The 19,749-nt window shown below is 49.9% G+C and overlaps 1 protein-coding gene across 6 annotated transcripts in view; it reads right to left on the reverse strand.

The window, feature by feature from the left end:
- TEAD1 (TEA domain transcription factor 1) overlaps window positions 1-19,749 on the reverse strand; it is a 247,873-nt gene that overhangs the window by 154,894 nt on the left and 73,230 nt on the right. For all 6 annotated transcript variants that reach the window (XM_029060544.2, XM_029060543.2, XM_029060547.2 and 3 more), the window contains exon 3: window positions 14,993-15,255. In XM_029060544.2, the coding sequence (XP_028916377.1) occupies window positions 14,993-15,140 (148 nt within the window). In that variant the 5' untranslated portion in view covers window positions 15,141-15,255. The remainder of the gene's footprint in view (window positions 1-14,992; window positions 15,256-19,749) is intronic.

Raw genomic sequence — 19,749 nt, forward strand, 5'->3', positions numbered from 1 at the left:
CTGATTGGCTTGTATTTGTCTACCCCAATGCTTAATACAGTGCCCGGCACATAACAAGTGCTTAACGAATGACATAAAAACACAAAACAGGGAACCTGGAGGGCTTTCCAGGCCAGAGGCAGGGTGTGGGCGAGGGGTCGGCGGAGAGACAGATGGGTTCGAGGTAGAGTGAGGTGGTTAGCATGAGAGGAGTAAAGTGTGCTGGATGTCCCTCCCTGCTCCCACCCCCATGAACAACCTAATTTGTCTGTGCCCCTGGTGGTCCTTTGGCTCCATGAAATCCTTGGTCTGAAAAATGGACCTCCCAGTGGGTCGGGTGGAGACCCTGAATCACAGCACCAAATCCTACAAGGGGCTGGTTCCAAGACGCACAACCTGCCATGCCGCATCCCACAACCCATCCCTCGAGAAAAACCTTCTCCAGGAAGATTCCCCTTACGCCCATATTCCCCTTACGCCCACCATCCAAGATCAGGACAACTCAAAAGCAGGGATTAGAATCCAAGTCCGCTGGCTCTCAGGCTGGGGCTCTTCCCACTGGGACTCACAATTTTATTTATACTTTCCCACCTCCTTTTTTTTTTATGGTATGTGCTAAGCACTTAGAGAAGCAACATGGCTTAGTGGAAAGAGCACAGACTTGGGAGTCAGAGGATGTGGGTTCTAATCCCAGCTCTGCCACTTCTCTGCCATGTGACTTTGAGCACACCACTTAACTTCTCTGTGCCTCAGTTCCCTCATCTGTAAAATGGGGATGAAGACTGTGCACCCACGTGGAACAACCTGATAACCTTGTATCTACCCCAGTGCTTAGAACAGTGCTTGGCACATAGTAAGCTTAACAAATACCATAATTATCATTATTATTTAAGCACTAAGCACTGTACTAAGCGCTAGAGTACATACAAGCTAATCGTGTCGGACACAGTCCATGTCCCACCTGGGGCTCACGGTCTTAATCCCATTTGGCAGATGAGGAAACTGAGGCCCAGAGAAGTTAAGTGACTTACGCATGGTCATACAGCAGATAATTGGAAGAGCCAGGATTAAAATCCAGGTCCTTCTGACTCCCAGGCCCAAGCTCCTTTTATATGCATACAGTTTGGGTCTACTAATAGTAATAACAATTGTAATATGTATTAAGAGCTTATTGAGTGCCAAGTACTGTACTAAGTGATAGGGTAAATCCAAATAATCAGGTCGGACACTGCCCTGGTCCCTCATCGGGCTCAAATTCTAAATAGGAGAGAGAACAGGTTTGAATCAATCAGTTGTATTCAATGAGCACTTACTGTGTGCATAGCATCGTATTAAGCGCTTGGGAGAGTACAGTATAACAGAGTTGATAGCTTCCCTGCTTACAAGGAGAAGCAGAATGTGGATAGAGCCCAGGCCTGGAAGTCAGAAAGACCTGCGTATTAATCCCAGCTGGCCACTGGTCTGCTGCGTGACCTTGGGCAAGTCACTTCAATTCTCTGGACCTCAGTTACCTCATCTGGAAAATGGGGATTAAGACTGTGGGACGGGGACTGTGCCCAAATTGATAAGCTTGTATGTACCCCAGAGTTTAATACAATGCCTGGCACATAGAAAGCACTTAACAAATACCGTTAAATTTTTTTTTTAAAAAGACACAATGAGCTTACCGAGTAGAGGGGGAGACAGACATTAATATGAATAAATACCATCACCGACTCCAAACCTTTCCCCATTTGACACAACTGCTCTGGCCAGACTCCCCCAAAACCCTCAGGACCCTTCTCTCGTATTCATATTTCTCGTATTCGACTCCCTCAGCTTTACCAGGCAGACCTACGGGGCCAAGGTCACCGAGAGCCTCATTTTGCCTCTGAACCGTAAACTCGTTGCGGGCAGATAACCTGTCTTACCCACTCCGTCGTACTGCACTCTCCCAAGCGGGTAGGACAGCGATTGACAAATTCTGCCAACTGATTTCCCCGGGCCGAGTGACATCGTGGCACTCGGGACCAAAGTAGGATCAACTCGACAGAAGGAGGTTTTGGTGAGAACTGCAACGGTGACCTTTAGGACGAGCAAACCTCATTCTAACATTTCCACTGACCGCTTTGCTGCCTAGGGCTTTCTCTGAAGGTTCGACAACCTCTCCCCTGGAAAATCTGTCTCCGCTAGAGCTGTAATGCCTGTGAGCCCTTGGAAAAAGCCCTAATGGGATTGTCTGTTTAACTCTCTCAAACCAGCAGTGTTTGCTCTCCTGGGTAAATACCCTCAGGCTCTCTTCGCTTCTTTCCAACTCTCCCAGTAAATTTAGTTTGCAATTCCCCCCCCCCCCCCCAACCAGAAACTTTCTTATTCCCAGTAAAGGAAAGACAGGGAGCATAAACACTTGGTAACGCAGTTGCATACAACTAGAACATCCTAGTCCTCTAAACTGTAAGCTCATTATTGGCTGGGAATGTGTCTGCTTGTCATCATATTGTACTCTCCCAAGCACTCAGTACAGTGCTCTGCACCCAGTAAGCGCTCAATAATACCACTGAATGAATTAAAGTAGCTCTGTAATTAAAACCCAGGCTACGTTCAATTAAAAAAAAAAAGACGACGACACCCAGTACGGTAGTAATTTGATTAGCTGGGTGAACTAATAGGGATTCTGCACTGGTTGTGACTTAGCCCCCACCGTTGCCCTCTAGACTGTGATTCTCCCGCAAGCCCGTCATGGGCCGGGAAGTGACTTGCCCAAGGTCACAGAGCAGACACGTGGCAGAGCGAGGATCAGAACCCACGTCTCCCCGCTTCCAGGCCCAGGCTCTTTCCACTAGGCCACGCTGCTTCCCTGGGCCTCAGCCACCTGCTGCTTTTCACTCCTCTCCTCTGCTGGTCTCTTCCTCCGCCCCACCTCAGCCCCCTCTCAGCGAGGACACACGTTCGATTTCCTCTCTAGACATTCCTCCATCTCTATCTTCACCAACTCCAACTGCATCCTCCTCAAATGCCGCCCCGCTCGCCCTCCGCTCCCCCACCCCATGGTAACCCCTGGATCTCCTCCTGTTTCACCTCTCCTGAATCCCCAGTCATCTCTCCCCTGCCTTGCTGCTCAAGTCCATGGCCTCAAAACCAAACTCAAACTCTCTCAATGACTCCTCTAGCCTGTAAGCTCCTCTAGCCTGTAAATTTGTAGTGGGCAGGGGACATGTCTACCGAATCTGTTGTACTATACTCTCCCAAGCGCCGATACAGTGCTCCGCACACAGTACGTGCTCAATAAATACCACCGATGGATTGCTGGACCCTGTTTTTCCGATGCCCTAGGACCTAGGTGGATGAGAGCTGCCATCAACCACACCAGCTCCTCGGAGCCTTCCAGGGTCAGTGACGGAACTTCATCTGGTTAAGCTGCCAGGGACTTTCTTCTAAGACTGTAAGCTCACTGCAGGTAGGGAGTGCCTCTGTTTATTGTTATACTGTACTCTCTCATGCGCTCAGTACAGTGCCCTACATACAGCAAGCACCCAATAAATACAATTGTCTCCCCCGATTAGACTGTAAGCCCATCAATGGGCAGGGATTGTCTCTCTCTGTTGCTGAAATGTACATTCCAAGCGCTTGGTACAGTGCCCTGCACATAGTAAGCACTCAATAAATACTACTGAATGAATGAATGGATGTGATCCGTACACTGACCCAGTAGTCCACCTCTTCCATTCCGGCTCTCGGGGGGCAGCACGTTGCTGGGCAAGTCACCGGGATGAATTGTGCCACTTCAAATTCACTCTCGCCTGCTATTCAGCCTTCTCCTCTGCTTGGCAATAGTTTGATTCCTCTCGTATCTACTCCCACCCCCACCAGCTATTCCACACCTTTGGGGTAGATACAAGAAGATCGGCTTTGACACGGTCCCTGTCCCGCATGGGGCTCCCAATCTTAACCTCCATTTTACGGATGAGTCAAATGAGGCCCGGAAAAGTGAAGTGACATACCCGTGTCACACACCAGTCACGTGGCAGAGCAGGGATTAGAACCCAAGTCCATCTGACTCCCAGGCCTGTGGTCCACCCGTTAGGCCGCACTTCTTCGCTTTATGTACTTTATGCACCTTTTATACACTGCAGTGGATAGAGCACGGGCCTGAGAGTCAGAAGGACCTGGGTTCTAATTCCGCCTCCGCCACTTGTCTGGCGTGTGACTTTGGGCAAGTGGCTTCACTTCTCTGTGCCTTGGTTCTCTCATCGGTAAAATGGGGAATAAGAATGCAAGCCCCATGTGGGAAAGGGACCGTGTCCCACCCGGTTAACTTGTATCTACCCCAGCGCTTAGTACAATTAAAACACCATTAAAACAGAAAACAGCATGCCATTTGCATCCATACTAGATACCCAGGCAGGGTGATAAATCTGGTCTCAGTGAAAGAACCTGGCTAGTCTCCATTCCTTTACTTGGACATGCCATTAACCCCACTACATGGCGAATAGCGGTTGAGCTACTTGGGAGATAGCCTGGGAAGAGTCATTTGCCCAACTGAGGTCTTCGGCTGGCTTGGCAGCTGGGAAGCGGCACGGAGAAGTTGATCTTTGAGCTGCCCCGAGTCTGTGGTCTGCTCTCATAATCCTGGCTAGGCCATTTCATCCCATTACTCATCAAGAAGGAAGGAGGCATTTGAAGACCTCAACCTTAGACATCCCTGTGAAAGTCCTCCCTCATAACCAAAGCTGTTGTCTAGAAAACCCAGGACACTCTAGGTCTTAGAAAACCTGAAACTAGCATTCACAGCCTGTTTGTTTTTTGTTTTTGTTTTTTAAAAAAAGGCATTTGTTAAGCACCTTCTATGTGCCAGGCACTGTACTAAGCATTGGGGTAGATACGAGCTAATCGAGTTGAACGCAGTCCCTGTCCCACATGAGGCTCACAGTCTTCACCCCCATTTTACAGATAACAGAACTGAGGCCCAAAGAAGTGAAGTGACTTGCCCAGGGTCACACAGCAGACAAGAGGTGGAGTGGGGATTAGAACCCAGGTCCTTCTGACTCAGAGGCCCAGGCTCTATCTGCTAGGCCAAACTGCTTCCCTAACCATGCCGTGTCCTGTTTTACCTGGCCCCCGGGAGGGGCAAAAATAAAAAAAATCAGGCAAGAGAGAATTTCTGACAGCGACCAGAGTTCGCCATATTCTCCCTCTTCGAGTTGGACAGGTCACATTGTCTGAAGAGGTCACACTCCTCAACCAATGGGATCTTCTTCTCCAGACACTGGCCATTCAGTCTGCCAAGCCATCCTGACTAGAAACCCGCTGAAATGATACGTCAGAGCTGCGTTTCAGCGGCTTCGACCTGCCCAAATATTCCATTCACCAAACACGAAAATGCACTGCCCCTGGGGACATCTAAGGCTGGGAAAATGCAGCTCAAAATACATTCGTTTACAACCAGAGTAACCTAAATAGTAACTTCCATAATAAGGTTCTCTCTCCTGCCCTGTGTGTGTGTGTGTGTGTTGCCGTGAGACGGAAAATACAAGAGTCCATCTTTGTACAGTGATTGCAATAACAGTTGAATAAACACGCAATCCGATACCTCCCATCTGGTATTTCATCACCCCAAATACCGTTCCCCCCGTCCCCCGTATTCAAAGACATTTAATGCTGGGAAACTTTATGGGCATGAATGTATTTACGGTGGCGTTAACGGGCAGGGGAACCTTTTCTCAATAAATAAAAAAAAATCCTAAAAAAAAAATCCGTAATTAGCCAGGATGTGGGATGCCACATTGCTCGGAATGGAAGGATTCATCAGTCATTGATTCAATTATTCAACTGTATTTATTAAGCGCTTACTATGTGCTGAGCACTGTGCTAAACGCTTGGGAGAGTGCAATACAACAGTGAAAAGACACATTCCCTGTCCACAACGAGCTTTCGGTCTAGAGGGGAAAGTCATCCGACAGTCCACTGACCAAAAAGAAACAGCGACAGAGAACATATAACATTAGACCAGGGATCCTCATCAAAGGATAATCCAGCTGACCAACTCACAGTGATCTCTCAAGCAGGGCCTCTTGGCTCACAGAAAACATTAGCTATGACATCCCATGTCCTCAGTCGATCAATTTTTGCAAAATCTGTTTGTTCGTTTTAACCTAAGCCCTCCCCCAAACCCTTTTCACCTGGGCACGGCCTAGTGGAAAGAGCCCAGGCCTGGGAGTCAGGAGGACGTGGGTTCCAGTCCCGGCTCTGCCGCCTGACAGCTGCCTGACCTTGGACAAGTCACTTCACCGGGCCTCAGTTTGGGAGTCAGGAGGAGCTGTGTTGTAGTCCCAGCTCTGCCACTTGCCTGCTGCGTGACTTTGGGCAAGTCACTTCACTGGGCCTCAGTGTGGGAGTAGGAAGGAGCTGGGTTCTAGTCCCGGCTCGGCCACCTGGACTGGACGTGACCTTGGGCAAGTCACTTCGCTTCTGAAGGCTTGTGACCTAATCTGTAAAAATGGGGGTTAATAGCATGAACGTCCCCCCGCCCCGAGGGACAGGGACTGTATCCAACCTGATTAGCTTGTATCTCCCCCAGGGCTTAGTACAGTGCTTGGCACACAGTAAACGCTTCATGAAAACCATTAAAAAAAATGCCTAGGGCAGGGGTTGGTGGGTATTTAAATAACTTAAATCCCACCCTCAAGCCCATCAGCACCCGTCTTCGCGTGGGCAGCCGGGGTTGCCCGCCATAGCTCGCCTCCCCCCTGGCCCCTCCTGGCAGCCAGAACCCTGGACAGCAGCTTCTTCACAGGGCATAGGGGAGGGTGGGCAGAAGCAGAGGTGCCAGGCTGCTCTCCCCCTCCTCCCGCCCACACCTAAGGGCAGCAGCTGTCTGCCGGAAAGAGTGTGATCACCGCAAGATCCATTAATGTCCGCCTGCCCCTCCAGACCGTAAGCTCACTGTGGACAACGATCGTCACAACTCCGTTCGTTCAATCGTATTTATTGAGTGCTTCGTGTGGGCAGAGTACCGTGCTAAGCGTTTGGCGAGTACAGTTCAGCAACGAAGAGAGACAATCCCTGCCCACAACAGGCTCACACTCTAGAAGCGGGGAGACAGACGTCAAAGCGAGGAGAGTAAACAGGCATCAATAAGCATCGATATAAACAGAATTAGAGATATATATACACATCGGAACAAGTAAAACAGGCATTTATATAAAAAATAGAATTACAGATATGTACATATACATACAAGTGCTGTGAGGCGGGGGGGGTAGAACAAAGGGAGAGAATCGGGGCGAGGAGGGAGGGGGAGCTGAGGAAAAAGTGGGCTTAGTCTGGGAAGGCCTCTTGGAGGAGGTGGGCCTTCAGTAGGGCTCTGAAGGGGGAAAGTGTGATTGGCGGATTTGAGGAGGGAGGGCATTCCTCATAAGCGCTTGTACACAGTGCTCTGCACACAGCGCTCAATAAAGGCTATTGATTCGTCGATCGAAAGCCCTTTCCTATGAAGGTTGTGAGCCCCATGTGGAACGGGGACTGTGTCCAACCTGATTACCCTGTATCTACCCCAGCACTGAGAAAAGTGCTTGTCACCCAGTAAGCGCTTAATAAATACAACAATTAGTATTATTTTATCCATTATCCCACTGGTCCTCACAAGACGCCACTGATGATGATTCTGACCACCAGTTTCTATGGATGGGCCAACCCTCTCATAGATAGTCACTTCCTTGAGGGTAGGATCATATCTACCAACTCTGTTGTACTGTACTCTCCCAAGTGCTTAGTAGGGTGCTCTGCACACAGTAAGTGCTCAATAAATGTTACTGATTCATTGACTGAAAGCCCTTTCGCATCCATTATCCCATTGGACCTCGTGACAACCCCATGACGGAAGAGGGAGGGATTATCTTAATTACTCTGAGGCAAGGACAGGATCGTGATCAAGCAAAAGGCTGCATTAAACCACATGAGAAGCAATGTGCCTTAGTGGGAAGAGCAGTCGGCACTGGCAGTCGGAGGATCTGGGTTCTTGGCTCCTTTACTTGCCTGCTGTGTGACTTTGGTCTTTACCTTCTCCGGGCCTCAGTTTCCTCATCTGTATAATGATGATTCCATTCCTGTTCTACCCTCTACTTATACAGGGGTGACCCCCATGCGGGACAGGTACCGTGTCCTTTCTGCACAGACTAAATCTATTCCAGAGCATAGTACAGAGCCTAGCACATAGTGAACGCTTAACAAATACCACAATTATTATTAAGGTTGTGCAGATTTCATCCATACTGCCTTCCCCGACCATCTAGGCACACAGAGCCAGTCACACATATATATATACACACACATACACTTTTTCTTTTTCTCTCTCTCTCTCCCCCCAACTCCCCCAATTAAACTGGGTACTTAGCAGGAATTGCATTTTCCCAGGGATAGAGTCAGAATCGACTACCTCTGTCCCTAAATCCTCTCCCGTATGAAACTGCCCCAGGGTCAGTCAATTGCACTTATTAAGTGCTTACTGTGTGCAGAACACTAAGTATTTGGGAGATATAACCAGGGACATGGTTGATTTAAAACAAATATAACAAAAGGCACATACACACACACATACACACTGTCCACAATGAGCTTACAGTCTAGTACCAAAGTGCTTAGTACAGAGCCCTGCTCAAAATAGATAATAAATATCACTGATTGACCGACTGACAAACCATCTGGAGAGAGACCTTACCATGCCGGAGGGATTTTTCCAGGCTCTGTGACCCAAAAGCCCCCCAGACATCCCAAAATTTCAGCCCTCGCCCTCCAGCCCCATCCACACGCTCAGAATCTCCAGCACCTCGCCATTTTATAACGCTGAGTGGCCAGGATCACCCCCAAAATTCATGTTCTCCTCGGTGGAGGGAGAAGCACTAAGGCCACAGTGAGAAGCGGGAGCCAGAAAGACTTGGGTTCAAATCCCAGCTCCGCCACTTGTCCGCTGAGTGACCTTGGGGGGGGGGGGTCCCTTCACTTCTCTCTGCCTCAGTTTCCACATCTGGAAAATGGGGATTAAGACTGTGAGCCCCACGTGGGATAGGGACTGCGTACAACCTGACGAGTTTGTCTCTACCCCAGAGCTTAGTACAATGAGGTACACATAGTAAGCGCTTAACAAATACCATTTTAAAAAATAAAAGTGGGAGGGAGGCCTGATGAGTTATTCGTTAAGTCATTTAATTGCATTTATCGAGCGCCTGTGTCTGCAGCACTGTACTAAGCACTTGGGAATTTCTGGCTCCTCGTGGTTGCCCATAGTGCCAACAGCCGCCCCACAGGGAGTGCTTCAGCAAGTGCCACAGTCTTCTCACGGACTCGTGGGGGGCAGTGGCAGGCCATGGCTTCTTTTCTAGGTCCCGCTGGGGTGGTTCAGTTCTCTAGACTGGAAGTTCATTGTGGGCAGGGAATGGGTCTATTTATTGCCCTCTCCCAGACACAGTGCTCAGCTCACAGTAAGCGCTCACTAAATACGACTGAGTGGTGCGGGGCAGGGTGGGAGGGAGGTTCCTCTGAGAAGCAGGAGGACTTGGAATGTGCACACACAAATGTGCACACATGGTATTCAGGGAAGCAGCATGGCTCAGTGGAAAGAGCATGGGTTTGGGGGTCAGAGGTGATGGGTTCTAATCCCAGCTCCGCCACTTGCAGCTGTGTGATTTTGGGCAAATTACTTTTCTTCTCTGTGCCTCAGTTACCTCATCTGTAAAATGGAGATTAAGACTGTGAGCCCCATGTGGGACAAGTTGATTACCTTGTATCCTCCCACCCCCAGCACTCAGAACAGTGCTTGGCACACATTAAGCGCTTAACAAATGCTATCACCATCATTATTATTATTCTCTTCTCCACCAGAATACCCAAGCTGGCACCAGGAAAGGTTCTCCCCAGATTGATCAATGCTCTTGCCTGCTTGACTTGGTGGGGGTGGGGCTGCTTGGGCACAGCCCCCAGACTGAGACAGACCCGCCTGTGTCTGCCCCAAGCCGATTAACTTCAGCCGGCCCTCCCGCCCCCCCTCTGGCCCTCCCAGCTGTCCAAGGGGAACACCTGCAGTCCGGGGCAGGTGTCGAGTGCAGCTGTCGGCCTCTCGAGAGGAGCAAATTATGGGCTAACATCTGCTGTGCGCTGGCGGCCCGCTGAGGGGGAGGTCGGCGAAACTGGAGATGTTCGGGGCCGGGAGGGAGCGGGGGCCCGGCCCGCTCTTCATTTGGATTCGGCTTTCTCTCTTCGGCCCACCTCGGCCCCTCCTCCTCACCGACCCTCGGCCCTCTGGCCGGCCGCCTCCCGGCACAAAGTCCAGGCCCGAATGGAACCCCGGTTCCCCGCCTGGGCCGCCCTGGGGCCCACATGGGGCTTCTTCGGTCTCCAGGGGTCCTCTGCCCTCACGGGCTAGTGAGGTGCTGGACTGGCTAGATTGGAATCCACTGGATTCCACTTCACTGGCTGGGGTGGTGGAGTTGGGAAAGCCAGGATTCAGTTTGGGGTCCACACATACACACAAGGGTGGCGGGAAGGGGCCGCCTCACTCATCAGAATCTTCCGTGTCACCTTGAATGCCAAAGGATCACACCCTCACGTCCCGCCACATGCGCCCCACCCAACCCACCCACACCCTGACACACAACCCACCACACCCTGACACACTCCCAACACCCACAACCTGATACACATCCCATCCCACCCTGACTCACAACCCACCCTACGCCCCCGCACTGACACACCCAACACACACCCACACCTCATGTTCCTCATCCTATACTGAGAGTCCGCATATATGTAATGCAAGTTGAGACTTCCTCAGAGGGGAGGAATTGCTGGTGGGGGGGGGGGGGGGGGGGCGGTTCCCCTATCCTAGCCGCCACTAAAAAGAGAATTCCAACCATCCTACCTCTAATGGCCCCAAACTTCATTCATCAGAGAGAGATTGCTCAGTTCTTCCTTTGGTAAAATGGCATTTTTTCAGGACCTTACTTTTAAAGAAACTTCTCTCCAACTGAAAATGCACTGGCTCGACCTTGGTCTCCGACTGCTCAGGACGTCGGGTCACGCAATGAACTCTGTCGCTCTCTGCTAGAGGCTTGCGATAGTCTAACGTCTCTCGGAAGTGAAATAAACTCAGTGGTTCACAAAGAGGCAGGGATTATTTGGATTCCACCGCACAGAATCTGAAACACGTACGATGTTTTGACCTCAAAGTCTCTGGATGACGACTGTGCTTCACAAGCAAAGCCGCTCAGTCACGACCAAATCCAGCCAGCACACGGAGACCAGACAGGATCCGGGGAACTGGAGGAATAGGACTCCTGGGTCCGGGAAAGGAGATCAAGGCTTTAAGCCACAAGAAGCAACGTGGCCTAGAAATCAGAAGGACCTGGGTTCTAATCCCAGCTCCCCCACTTGTCTGCTATGTGAGCTTGGGCCAGTCACTTCTCTTCTCTGTGACTCAGTTTCCTCATCTGTAAAATGGGGATGAAGACTGTGAGCCTTATTTGGGACAGGGACTGGGTCCAACCCGATTAGTTTATATCTATCCCAGCACTTAGTATAGTTCTGGAAACATAGTAAATGTTTCAGAAATACCATAAGGAAAAAAAATCCCATCCTGCTGGTTCCTAAACTCCGGGATCTTGGCTCCCAGGGGAATGTGAATAGAGTCAGGTCAGGCACCCCTGCCAGGATCCCGAGAGGTGTCTTTTCTTTCAGGTTGGACAAGGTCTGAGTCTCACGTGGGGCTCACATTCTCAATCCCTACTCTACAGGTGAGGGAAAAGTGAGGCCCAGAGAAGTGAAGTGACTTGCCCCAAATCACCCAGCTGACAAGGGGCGGAGCCAGAATGAGAACCCAGGTCCTTCTGGCTCCCAGGCCCGGGCTCTAGTCACTAGGCCATGCTCCTTCTTGACCTCCATCAAGGCTCTCCATCACTTTGTCGTCCCCCACCCCCACTCCTCCCTTCGCTCTTTCTACTGCTCAGCCCGCACGCTCCGCTCCTCTGCCGCCCACCTCCTTCACCATCCCCCATTCTCACCTATCCCGCCGTCGACCTCTGGCCCACATCCTACCGCTGACCTGGAATGCCCTCCCTCCTCACCTCCGCCAAACTAACTCTCTTCCCCTCTTCAAAGCCCTACTGAGAGCTCACCTCCTCCATGAGGCCTTCCCAGACTGAGCTTCCCCTTTTTCCTTCCCTCTCTGCTCCCCTTCCGCCCTCTGCTCCCTCCCCCTTCCCCCCTACACTCCCCTCAGCTAGGCCCCCTTCCCCTCTGCTCCTCCCCCCTTCCCCTCCCCTCAGCACTGTGCTCATTTGTATATATTTTTATTACCCTATTTATTTTGTTAATGAGGTGTACATCCCCTTGATTCTATTTATCGTGATTATGTGGTCTTGTTTTTGTCCGTCTCCCCCGATTAGACTGTAACCCCGTCACTGGGCAGGGATGGTCTCTATCTGCTGCTGAACCGTACATTCCAAGCACTTAGTACAATGCTCTGCACATAGTAAGCGCTCAATAAATACTATTGAATGAATGAATGACCTCTCCTTGTTCCCTCCAGAGGGATGGGGGTGTTCAACTGGCTCCATCCAGGGGTTCTACAACGTGGGGGTCCCGGGCCAAGGTCTCCCCCAAACGGAACAGGATCTCCCCCATGGCCGGCGGGGAGAGAGGGGGCTAGGCCTGGGGGAAGATGCTCCAGCTGTCCACCTTGGGTGCCAGGCTCTGGCCGCCCTCGCCACATTGGCGTCAGTTGGGGGTTACGACGCCGGGACAATCAATACCCTACAATGCCCAACGCTCTGGTCTTTCATGGCCTAGTGGAGATAGCACGGGCCTGGGAGTCAGAAGGACCAGGGTTCTAATCCCAGCTCTACCACTTGTCTACTGTGGGACCTAGGACTAGTCGCTTCACTACTCCGGGCCTCAGTGCCCTCATCTGTGAAATGGGGATTAAGACTGTACTGTAAGCCCCACATGGGACAGGGGCTGTGCCCAACCCAATTTGTTTGTATCCATCCCAGTGCTTAGTAGAGTGCCTGACATATAGTAAGCGCTTAACAAATACCATAAAAAAAGACACCACCACCACTTTAAATAAGGCTTTCCGCTTTTACACCTGGCACTCTAATAAATCCACGTTTACGAGCTCACATTTTTAAACCCTTACGCAAAATGCAGCAATCTCAACCTGCCAAACTCAAAGGCAATTTCTCTGAATGAACAGTTAGATATTAGACGACACGTTCGGCCCGGTTAGGACCCGATAAAAATGTTTTTGTGATCAATTCTGATTAGACATACCACATGGTTCTTCTAGGGATACAAGGAGCATGCGAAAAACTGAATTCCTTGGAGAGAGGAATCGACAATGCACAGCATGACCTAGTGGGAAGAGCACGGGCCTAGGAATCAGAGGATCTGGATTCTAATCCCGGCTCTACCACTTGTCTGCTGTGTGACTTGGACAGATCACTTCACTTCTCTGGGCCTCGTTTCCCCTCATCTGTAAAATCTGTAAAATTTTCTCCTCCTTAGACTGCTAGCTCCATGTGGGCAGGTATGGTTTCTGACGTGTCTATCTTGTATCTATCTCAATGTATAGCATGGGTTTTGGTACAAAGTTAAGTGCTTAACAAGTAACCACAGTTATTATCGGTACATAATTTGAAATTCCGGTTTAAATGCTTAATAAATAATTCTATAAAATAAGGTTATTTTCCTTCCTGGTGTTTCCCATTATAAGTCAGATGCAACCAGGTTTCCCTAGAGATCCTGAATTGAAAATATGTAGCCCATGAAAAAGTCTGCCAACTCTGCTGTATTGTCCTCTCCCAAGCACGTAATACAGTGCCCTGTTCAATGAAAACCATCGATAAGATTAGATTACTTCTAAATTTGGTGAAAGAACCATCAACCAAAACCACAGCTTTCTCTTCCAGAAACAAATGCCAAGCTCAAAGAACGTCTTCCGCCTAGTATAAAGATTTGGGGACGAGGTTAGGGGCGAGGGGAAGGAAGAGGGAAGGGGGCGGGGGAAAACTGCAGTCTCCGAATTTACCAAAAAAATAAAAAATAAATCTAGCCAGAAACCAGGGTCTCGGCTCTTTCGGCCGACGGCAGCTGAGATACTTCATCCGCAGTCTGTTTTTACAGACATGTTGCGAGGGTCACATGACGGTTGCCAGCTAATGCCTTAAGGTTTGTTTCTGCCTCTCTGTGACACTGACAGGCTGTGAGAGGCGACTCCAGCACCACCACAGAAAGAAAAATTAAGGTTTGTTTCCACCTCTCTGTGACACTGACGGGCTGGGAGAGCTGACTCCACCACCACCACAGAAAGAAAAATTTTCCTCATTTCCACTGTATCATCCCAGCGGTCCTGGGGCGGGAAGGGGGAAGGAGTCCAGGCAGCGACAGTTATCATATGCTTTGTCCTCTTCAAAAGAGTACGCTAGCCCAGACCCTCGAGGAGGAGCTGTATCAGAAGTCAGAAGGGTCCAATACGCGGGCCCGTCTGCGCTCCGGCCAGAGCAGGCCGCCACTACGCTCAGTTTCTGGCGTGAGGTGGGTCCCTTTGAGCTTGAGTTACGGGTCTCTTCCTGGCCCCGGTCCCAGCTCTGTAGCAACCGCCCGGTGCCACCCGCCTCCGTCCTCAGCAGAGTCCACGTGTCTGAAGCTTGGCCTCATCCACCCCCAGGATGTCATCTGGGGACCCCCGGGCGGGAGATGGTTATGAGACAGCGCCAGAAAGCCACACCGTCGAGCACCTGGCAATGGGGTGTGGGGAGACCAGATTTCCGGTCGCTTCCCGTAAGGGGTGGTCACGGGCATCCAGGCGGCTTCCCACGGCCCTCGGACGGCGGGGCAAAGAACAACCTCCCGGTCCCCGCCTACCGCCGCAACTCCGCCGTCAGCTGGGGCCAATTCCCTCAGTCAGACCGGAAAGATTGAACCTCAGGGCGCGAGGACAAAGCATCCCCCCTGGCGTCCTCCAGCCCACCGTCTCCTGACTTACCATACATCTTGCCTTCGTCGGAGAGGATGATTTTCCTCCTCCCACAGGGCGGGTAGATGGCCAGCGCCTCCTGGAAGCTCTGCTCGATGTCAGGGCTCCAGACGCCCTCGGCGTCGTTGTCGATGGGCTTGTCGGCCGAGTCGCTCATCCTTTCGAGGTTCTCGGCAGGACTCTCGCTGCCGCTCCAGCTGTTGGGCTCAATGGTGGCGGTGGGGGCGGGGCGGCTCCGAGCCGGAGCCTGGAGTCTTCACGGGGTGGAGGACCTGAGGGGCACAGGGAAGCACAAGATTCATTTGATCGTATTTACTGAGCGCTAACTGTGTGCAGAGCACTGGACTAAGCGCTTAGAAAGTACAATTCGGCAACAGAGACCATCCCTACCCAACGACGGGCTCACAGTCTAGAAGGGGGAGACAGACAACAAAACGAATAAGTAGACAGGCATCAATAGCATCAAAATAGATAAACAGAATTATAGATATATACACAATAATAATGATGATGGTATTTGTTAAACGCTTACTATGTGCCAAGCACTGTTCCAAGCCCCGAGGTAGATACAAGGTAATGGCCACACCGGAGAAGGACACGGTCTTCTCCAGGGAATCAATCATCCATTCACCAATATCTATTCATTTAATCATATTTATTTACTCATTCAATCGTATTTACTCAACACACTGACTGAGCGCTTACCGTGTGCACAACACCGTACTGAGCGCTTGGGAGAGTACAATGCAACAATAAGAAGACATGTTCCCTGCCCACGATAAGCTTAGAGTCTAGAGGGGAGATTATCTCCCCTCTAGACTAAGCGGGTGGGCACTGTATTAATCGGGGACAGTCTAGACTCCCCTCGCTTCAGTGCCACCCCAGTAAGGAGGCCCCCACCTCCCCAAGCAATCAGACCCCAAAGCTGCCCTCCAATCAATCAATAGTATTCATTGAAAGCTCACTGAGTGCAGAACACTGTACTAAGCGCTTGGATAATAATAATATAATGTTGGTATTTGTTAAGCGTTTATTATGTGCCAAGCACTATTCTAAGCACTGGAGCAGATACAAGGTAATCATCCTGTCCCACGTGGAAGTCACAGTCTTAATCCTTATTTCGCAGATGAGGTAACTGAGGCCCAGAAGAGTGAAGTACCTTGCCCAAGGTCACACAGAAGACAAGTGGTGGAGCCGGGATTAGAACCCATGTCCTCTGACCTCCGACCCCGTGCTCTTTCAACTAAGCCAAGCTCGACAATGTGGTTGGCAGACGCAATCCCTGCCCCCTAGGCGCTTCCAATCTAGTAGGTCCAATACAGCCCTTCTACACCCCCTCAGTGCCCTCAACCAGTGCAATTTTTCAGCGCTTACTGTATATTCTGCACTGGACTAAATGCTTGGGAGTGTACAGTACGATACGGTTGGCAGACACAAAAGCCCTGCCTCTCTACCAACTTACAATCTGAGTGTAGCGGGTCCAACGTTGCCCTTACAGATCCCACACTGCCCTCAATCACTCAGGGGGTACTTACTGTATGCCTGGTACTTTTTTTTTTCTAATGGTATTTGTTAAGTGCTTACTCCACACTAGGCACTGTTCTAAGCCCTGGAGTAGACTGGGTTGGCTATAGTCTATGTCCTATATGGGGCTCACAGTCTTAGTCGCCATTTTACAGATGAGGGAACTGTGCCACAGAAGCTAAATGACTTGCCCAAAGTCACTCAGCAGACAAGTGGCGGATCCAGGGCTGTTCATCCATTTATTCAATTGTATTTATTGAGAGCTTACTGTGTACAAAGCACTGTACTAAGCGCTTGGGAGAGTAATAATAATGTAATAATGTTGGTATTTGTTAAGCACTTACTATGTGCAGAGCACTGTTCTAAGCGCTGGGGTAGACACAGGGGAATCAGGTTGTCCCACGTGGGGCTCACAGTCTTAATCCCCATTTTACAGATGAGGGAACTGAGGCACAGAGAAGTTAAGTGACTTGCCCACAGTCACACAGCTGACAAGTGGCAGAACTGGGATTCGAATTCATGAGCCCTGACTCCAAAGCCCGTACTCTTTCCACTGCGCCACACTGAGTAAGTGCCGAGCCTCCTGTCTCTCCCCTCTCCAGTCCATTCTTCGCTTTGCTGCCGGATGATTTTTCCATAAAAACGTTGAGTACATATCACGCTGCTCCTCAAAAGACCCCAGTGGTTGCCCATCCATTTATACATCCAACAAAAACTCCTCACTATTGGCTTCAATGCCCTCTATCATCTTGCCCCCTCCTACCTCACCTCCCTTCTCTCCTTCTACAACCCAGCCCACACACTTTATTCCTCCGGAGCTAACTTTCTCACTGTGCCTTGATCTCACCTGTCTCGCCGCCATTGCCTAGCCCAGGTCCTGCCTCTGGCATGAAACGCCCTCCCTCTTCAAATCTGAAAAACAGTGACTCTCCCTGCCCTTCAGAGCCATACTGAAGGCCCATCTCCTCCGAGAGGCCTTCCCAGACTAAACCTCACTTTTCCTCATCTCCCACTCCCTTCTGTGCCACTCTGACTTGCTCCCTTTGCTCTTCTGCCTTCCCAGCCCGACTTGATGGATATCAAATCAATGGTATTTACTGAGCACTTTCTATGTGCAGAGCACAGTACTAAGCACTTAGAGAACAATACAACAGAATTAAGCGGACCTGTTTCCTGCCCTTAACCAGATTACAGTCTAGAGATTGTAATAATAATAATGGCATTCGTTAAGCGCTTACTGTGTGCCGGGCACTGTACTAAACTCTGAGGTAGATACAAGATAATTAGGTTGGACACAAGCCCTGACCCTCATGGGGTTCTCCGTCTAAGGAATAATGAGAACAGGTACTGATCCCCATTTCACAGATGAGAAAACTGAGGCCCAGAGAAGTTAAGTGACTTGTACAAGGTCACATAGCAGGCAAGTGGCAGAGCTGGGATTTGAACCTAGGTCCTCTAACTCCCAGGCCTGTGCTCTTTCCCTTAAGCCACGCTGCACCTCCAAGGACAATCTTCCATTTGTGCAGACTATGCTTTTAGGTATCAAAGTTTTATGGAACTTACTGGGCCGGGACATTTAGTCATCGTTCATTAAATGGATGGGGAGAGGGAATGCCCCTTCATCGGCGTCATTCCTGGCTTGGCACAGCGATGACTCTGGGTATAAAAACGTTCCTCAACGAATTTGGTGAAAAAGGAGATGAAATGGCTGCTCTGGGTCCCTTGGGCCACTCAATCATCCATTATCGCTACTCCATGTGCAAAACACTAAACTCCTGGGGCACCTATAGTTCTCCAGACTGTAAGGTCGTACTCTCCCAATCCCTTAGTATGGCACTCTGCACATAGTAAGCACTGAATAAATATCCTGGATGATGATGATGGGCAAGGGCACAGGGTGGGGAGCACCCAGCAGACTCCTAACTCTACTTCCATGACAGATGACCCAATCAAATCATCGTATTTATTGAGTACTTGTGTGCAAAGCACCGTATTAAGTGTGGGGCTGAGGGAGGGGTGAATAAAGGGAGCATTGGCACATTCCCTGCCCACAAGTTGCTTACAGTCTAGAGAGAATAATCGATTGGATTTACTGAGCACCTGCTGGGTGCAGAGCACTGTACTAATCACTTGGGGGAGTCCAGTATGCCCAGAAGGGTGCTTCCATTCTAGAGAGAATCAATCAGTGGTATTTACTGAGCACTTGCTGTGTGCAGAGCACTGTACTAAGCGCTTGGGGGAGTCCAATACAGCAGAGTTGGTAGGCAGAGTCTCTGCCCACAAGGAGCTTTGAGTCTAAAGGATGACATGCTTTGCTTCATCCACGCTGCTTCAGCCTCCCCCCTCCACCATTCTTGTACCTTCCACTTTGGCCTCTCAGCCCAGTAGGGACAGAAGGGGCTTGAGAAATTCCTCCGAACACTGTACATCTATGAAAAATTCCCCTGAATGCCATGTGTTTTTGAGAAATTTCCCTGTACACTGTGTGTCGTGAGAAATTCCGCTGCGCACCTTGAGCAATTCCTCTTTACATCGTACTTCGATGAGAAACTCCCCTGTACACCGGACACCTGGAGAAATCTCCCAGTAGGCTATGTCTTGAGAAATTCCTCCATATGCCATACGTCTATGAGAAAATTCCCCTGTATGCCATACGTCTATGAGAAATTCTTCTGTACGCCACATATCTTGAGAAATTAACCAGTACGCCGTATGTCTTGAAAAATTCTTCCTTGTGTCTTCAGAGAATTTCTCTGCACGCCATATGTCTTGAGAAATTCCCCAGTAAACCATACATTTTGGAAAATTCCTCCATACATCTTGGGAAATTCCTCTGTATGCCATACATTTATGAGAAAATTCCCCTGAATGCCATACGTCTATGAGAAAATCTTCTGAATGCCTCACATCTTGAGAAATTCGCCCGCATGTTGAACGTCTTGAAAAATTCCTCCACAGGTCTTCAGATAGTTTCTTGATACGCCATAAGTCTGTGAGAAAATCTGAATGCCTCACGTCTTGAGAAATTCACTTGCATGCTATACGTCCTGAAAAATTTCTCCATAGGTCTTCGGATAATTTCTCTGTACGCCATACGTCCTGAGAAAATCCCCAGTATGCCATAGGTCTTGAAAAATTCCTCTGTACATCTTGGGAAATTTGTCCATATGCCATATGTCTCTGAAAAATCTCCCCTGTACACCATACGTCTATGAGAAACTCTTCTGTATGCCTCACGTCTA

Source organism: Ornithorhynchus anatinus, chromosome 3 (genome assembly GCF_004115215.2).
Source record: "Ornithorhynchus anatinus isolate Pmale09 chromosome 3, mOrnAna1.pri.v4, whole genome shotgun sequence".
NCBI classification, from domain to species: domain Eukaryota; kingdom Metazoa; phylum Chordata; class Mammalia; order Monotremata; family Ornithorhynchidae; genus Ornithorhynchus; species Ornithorhynchus anatinus.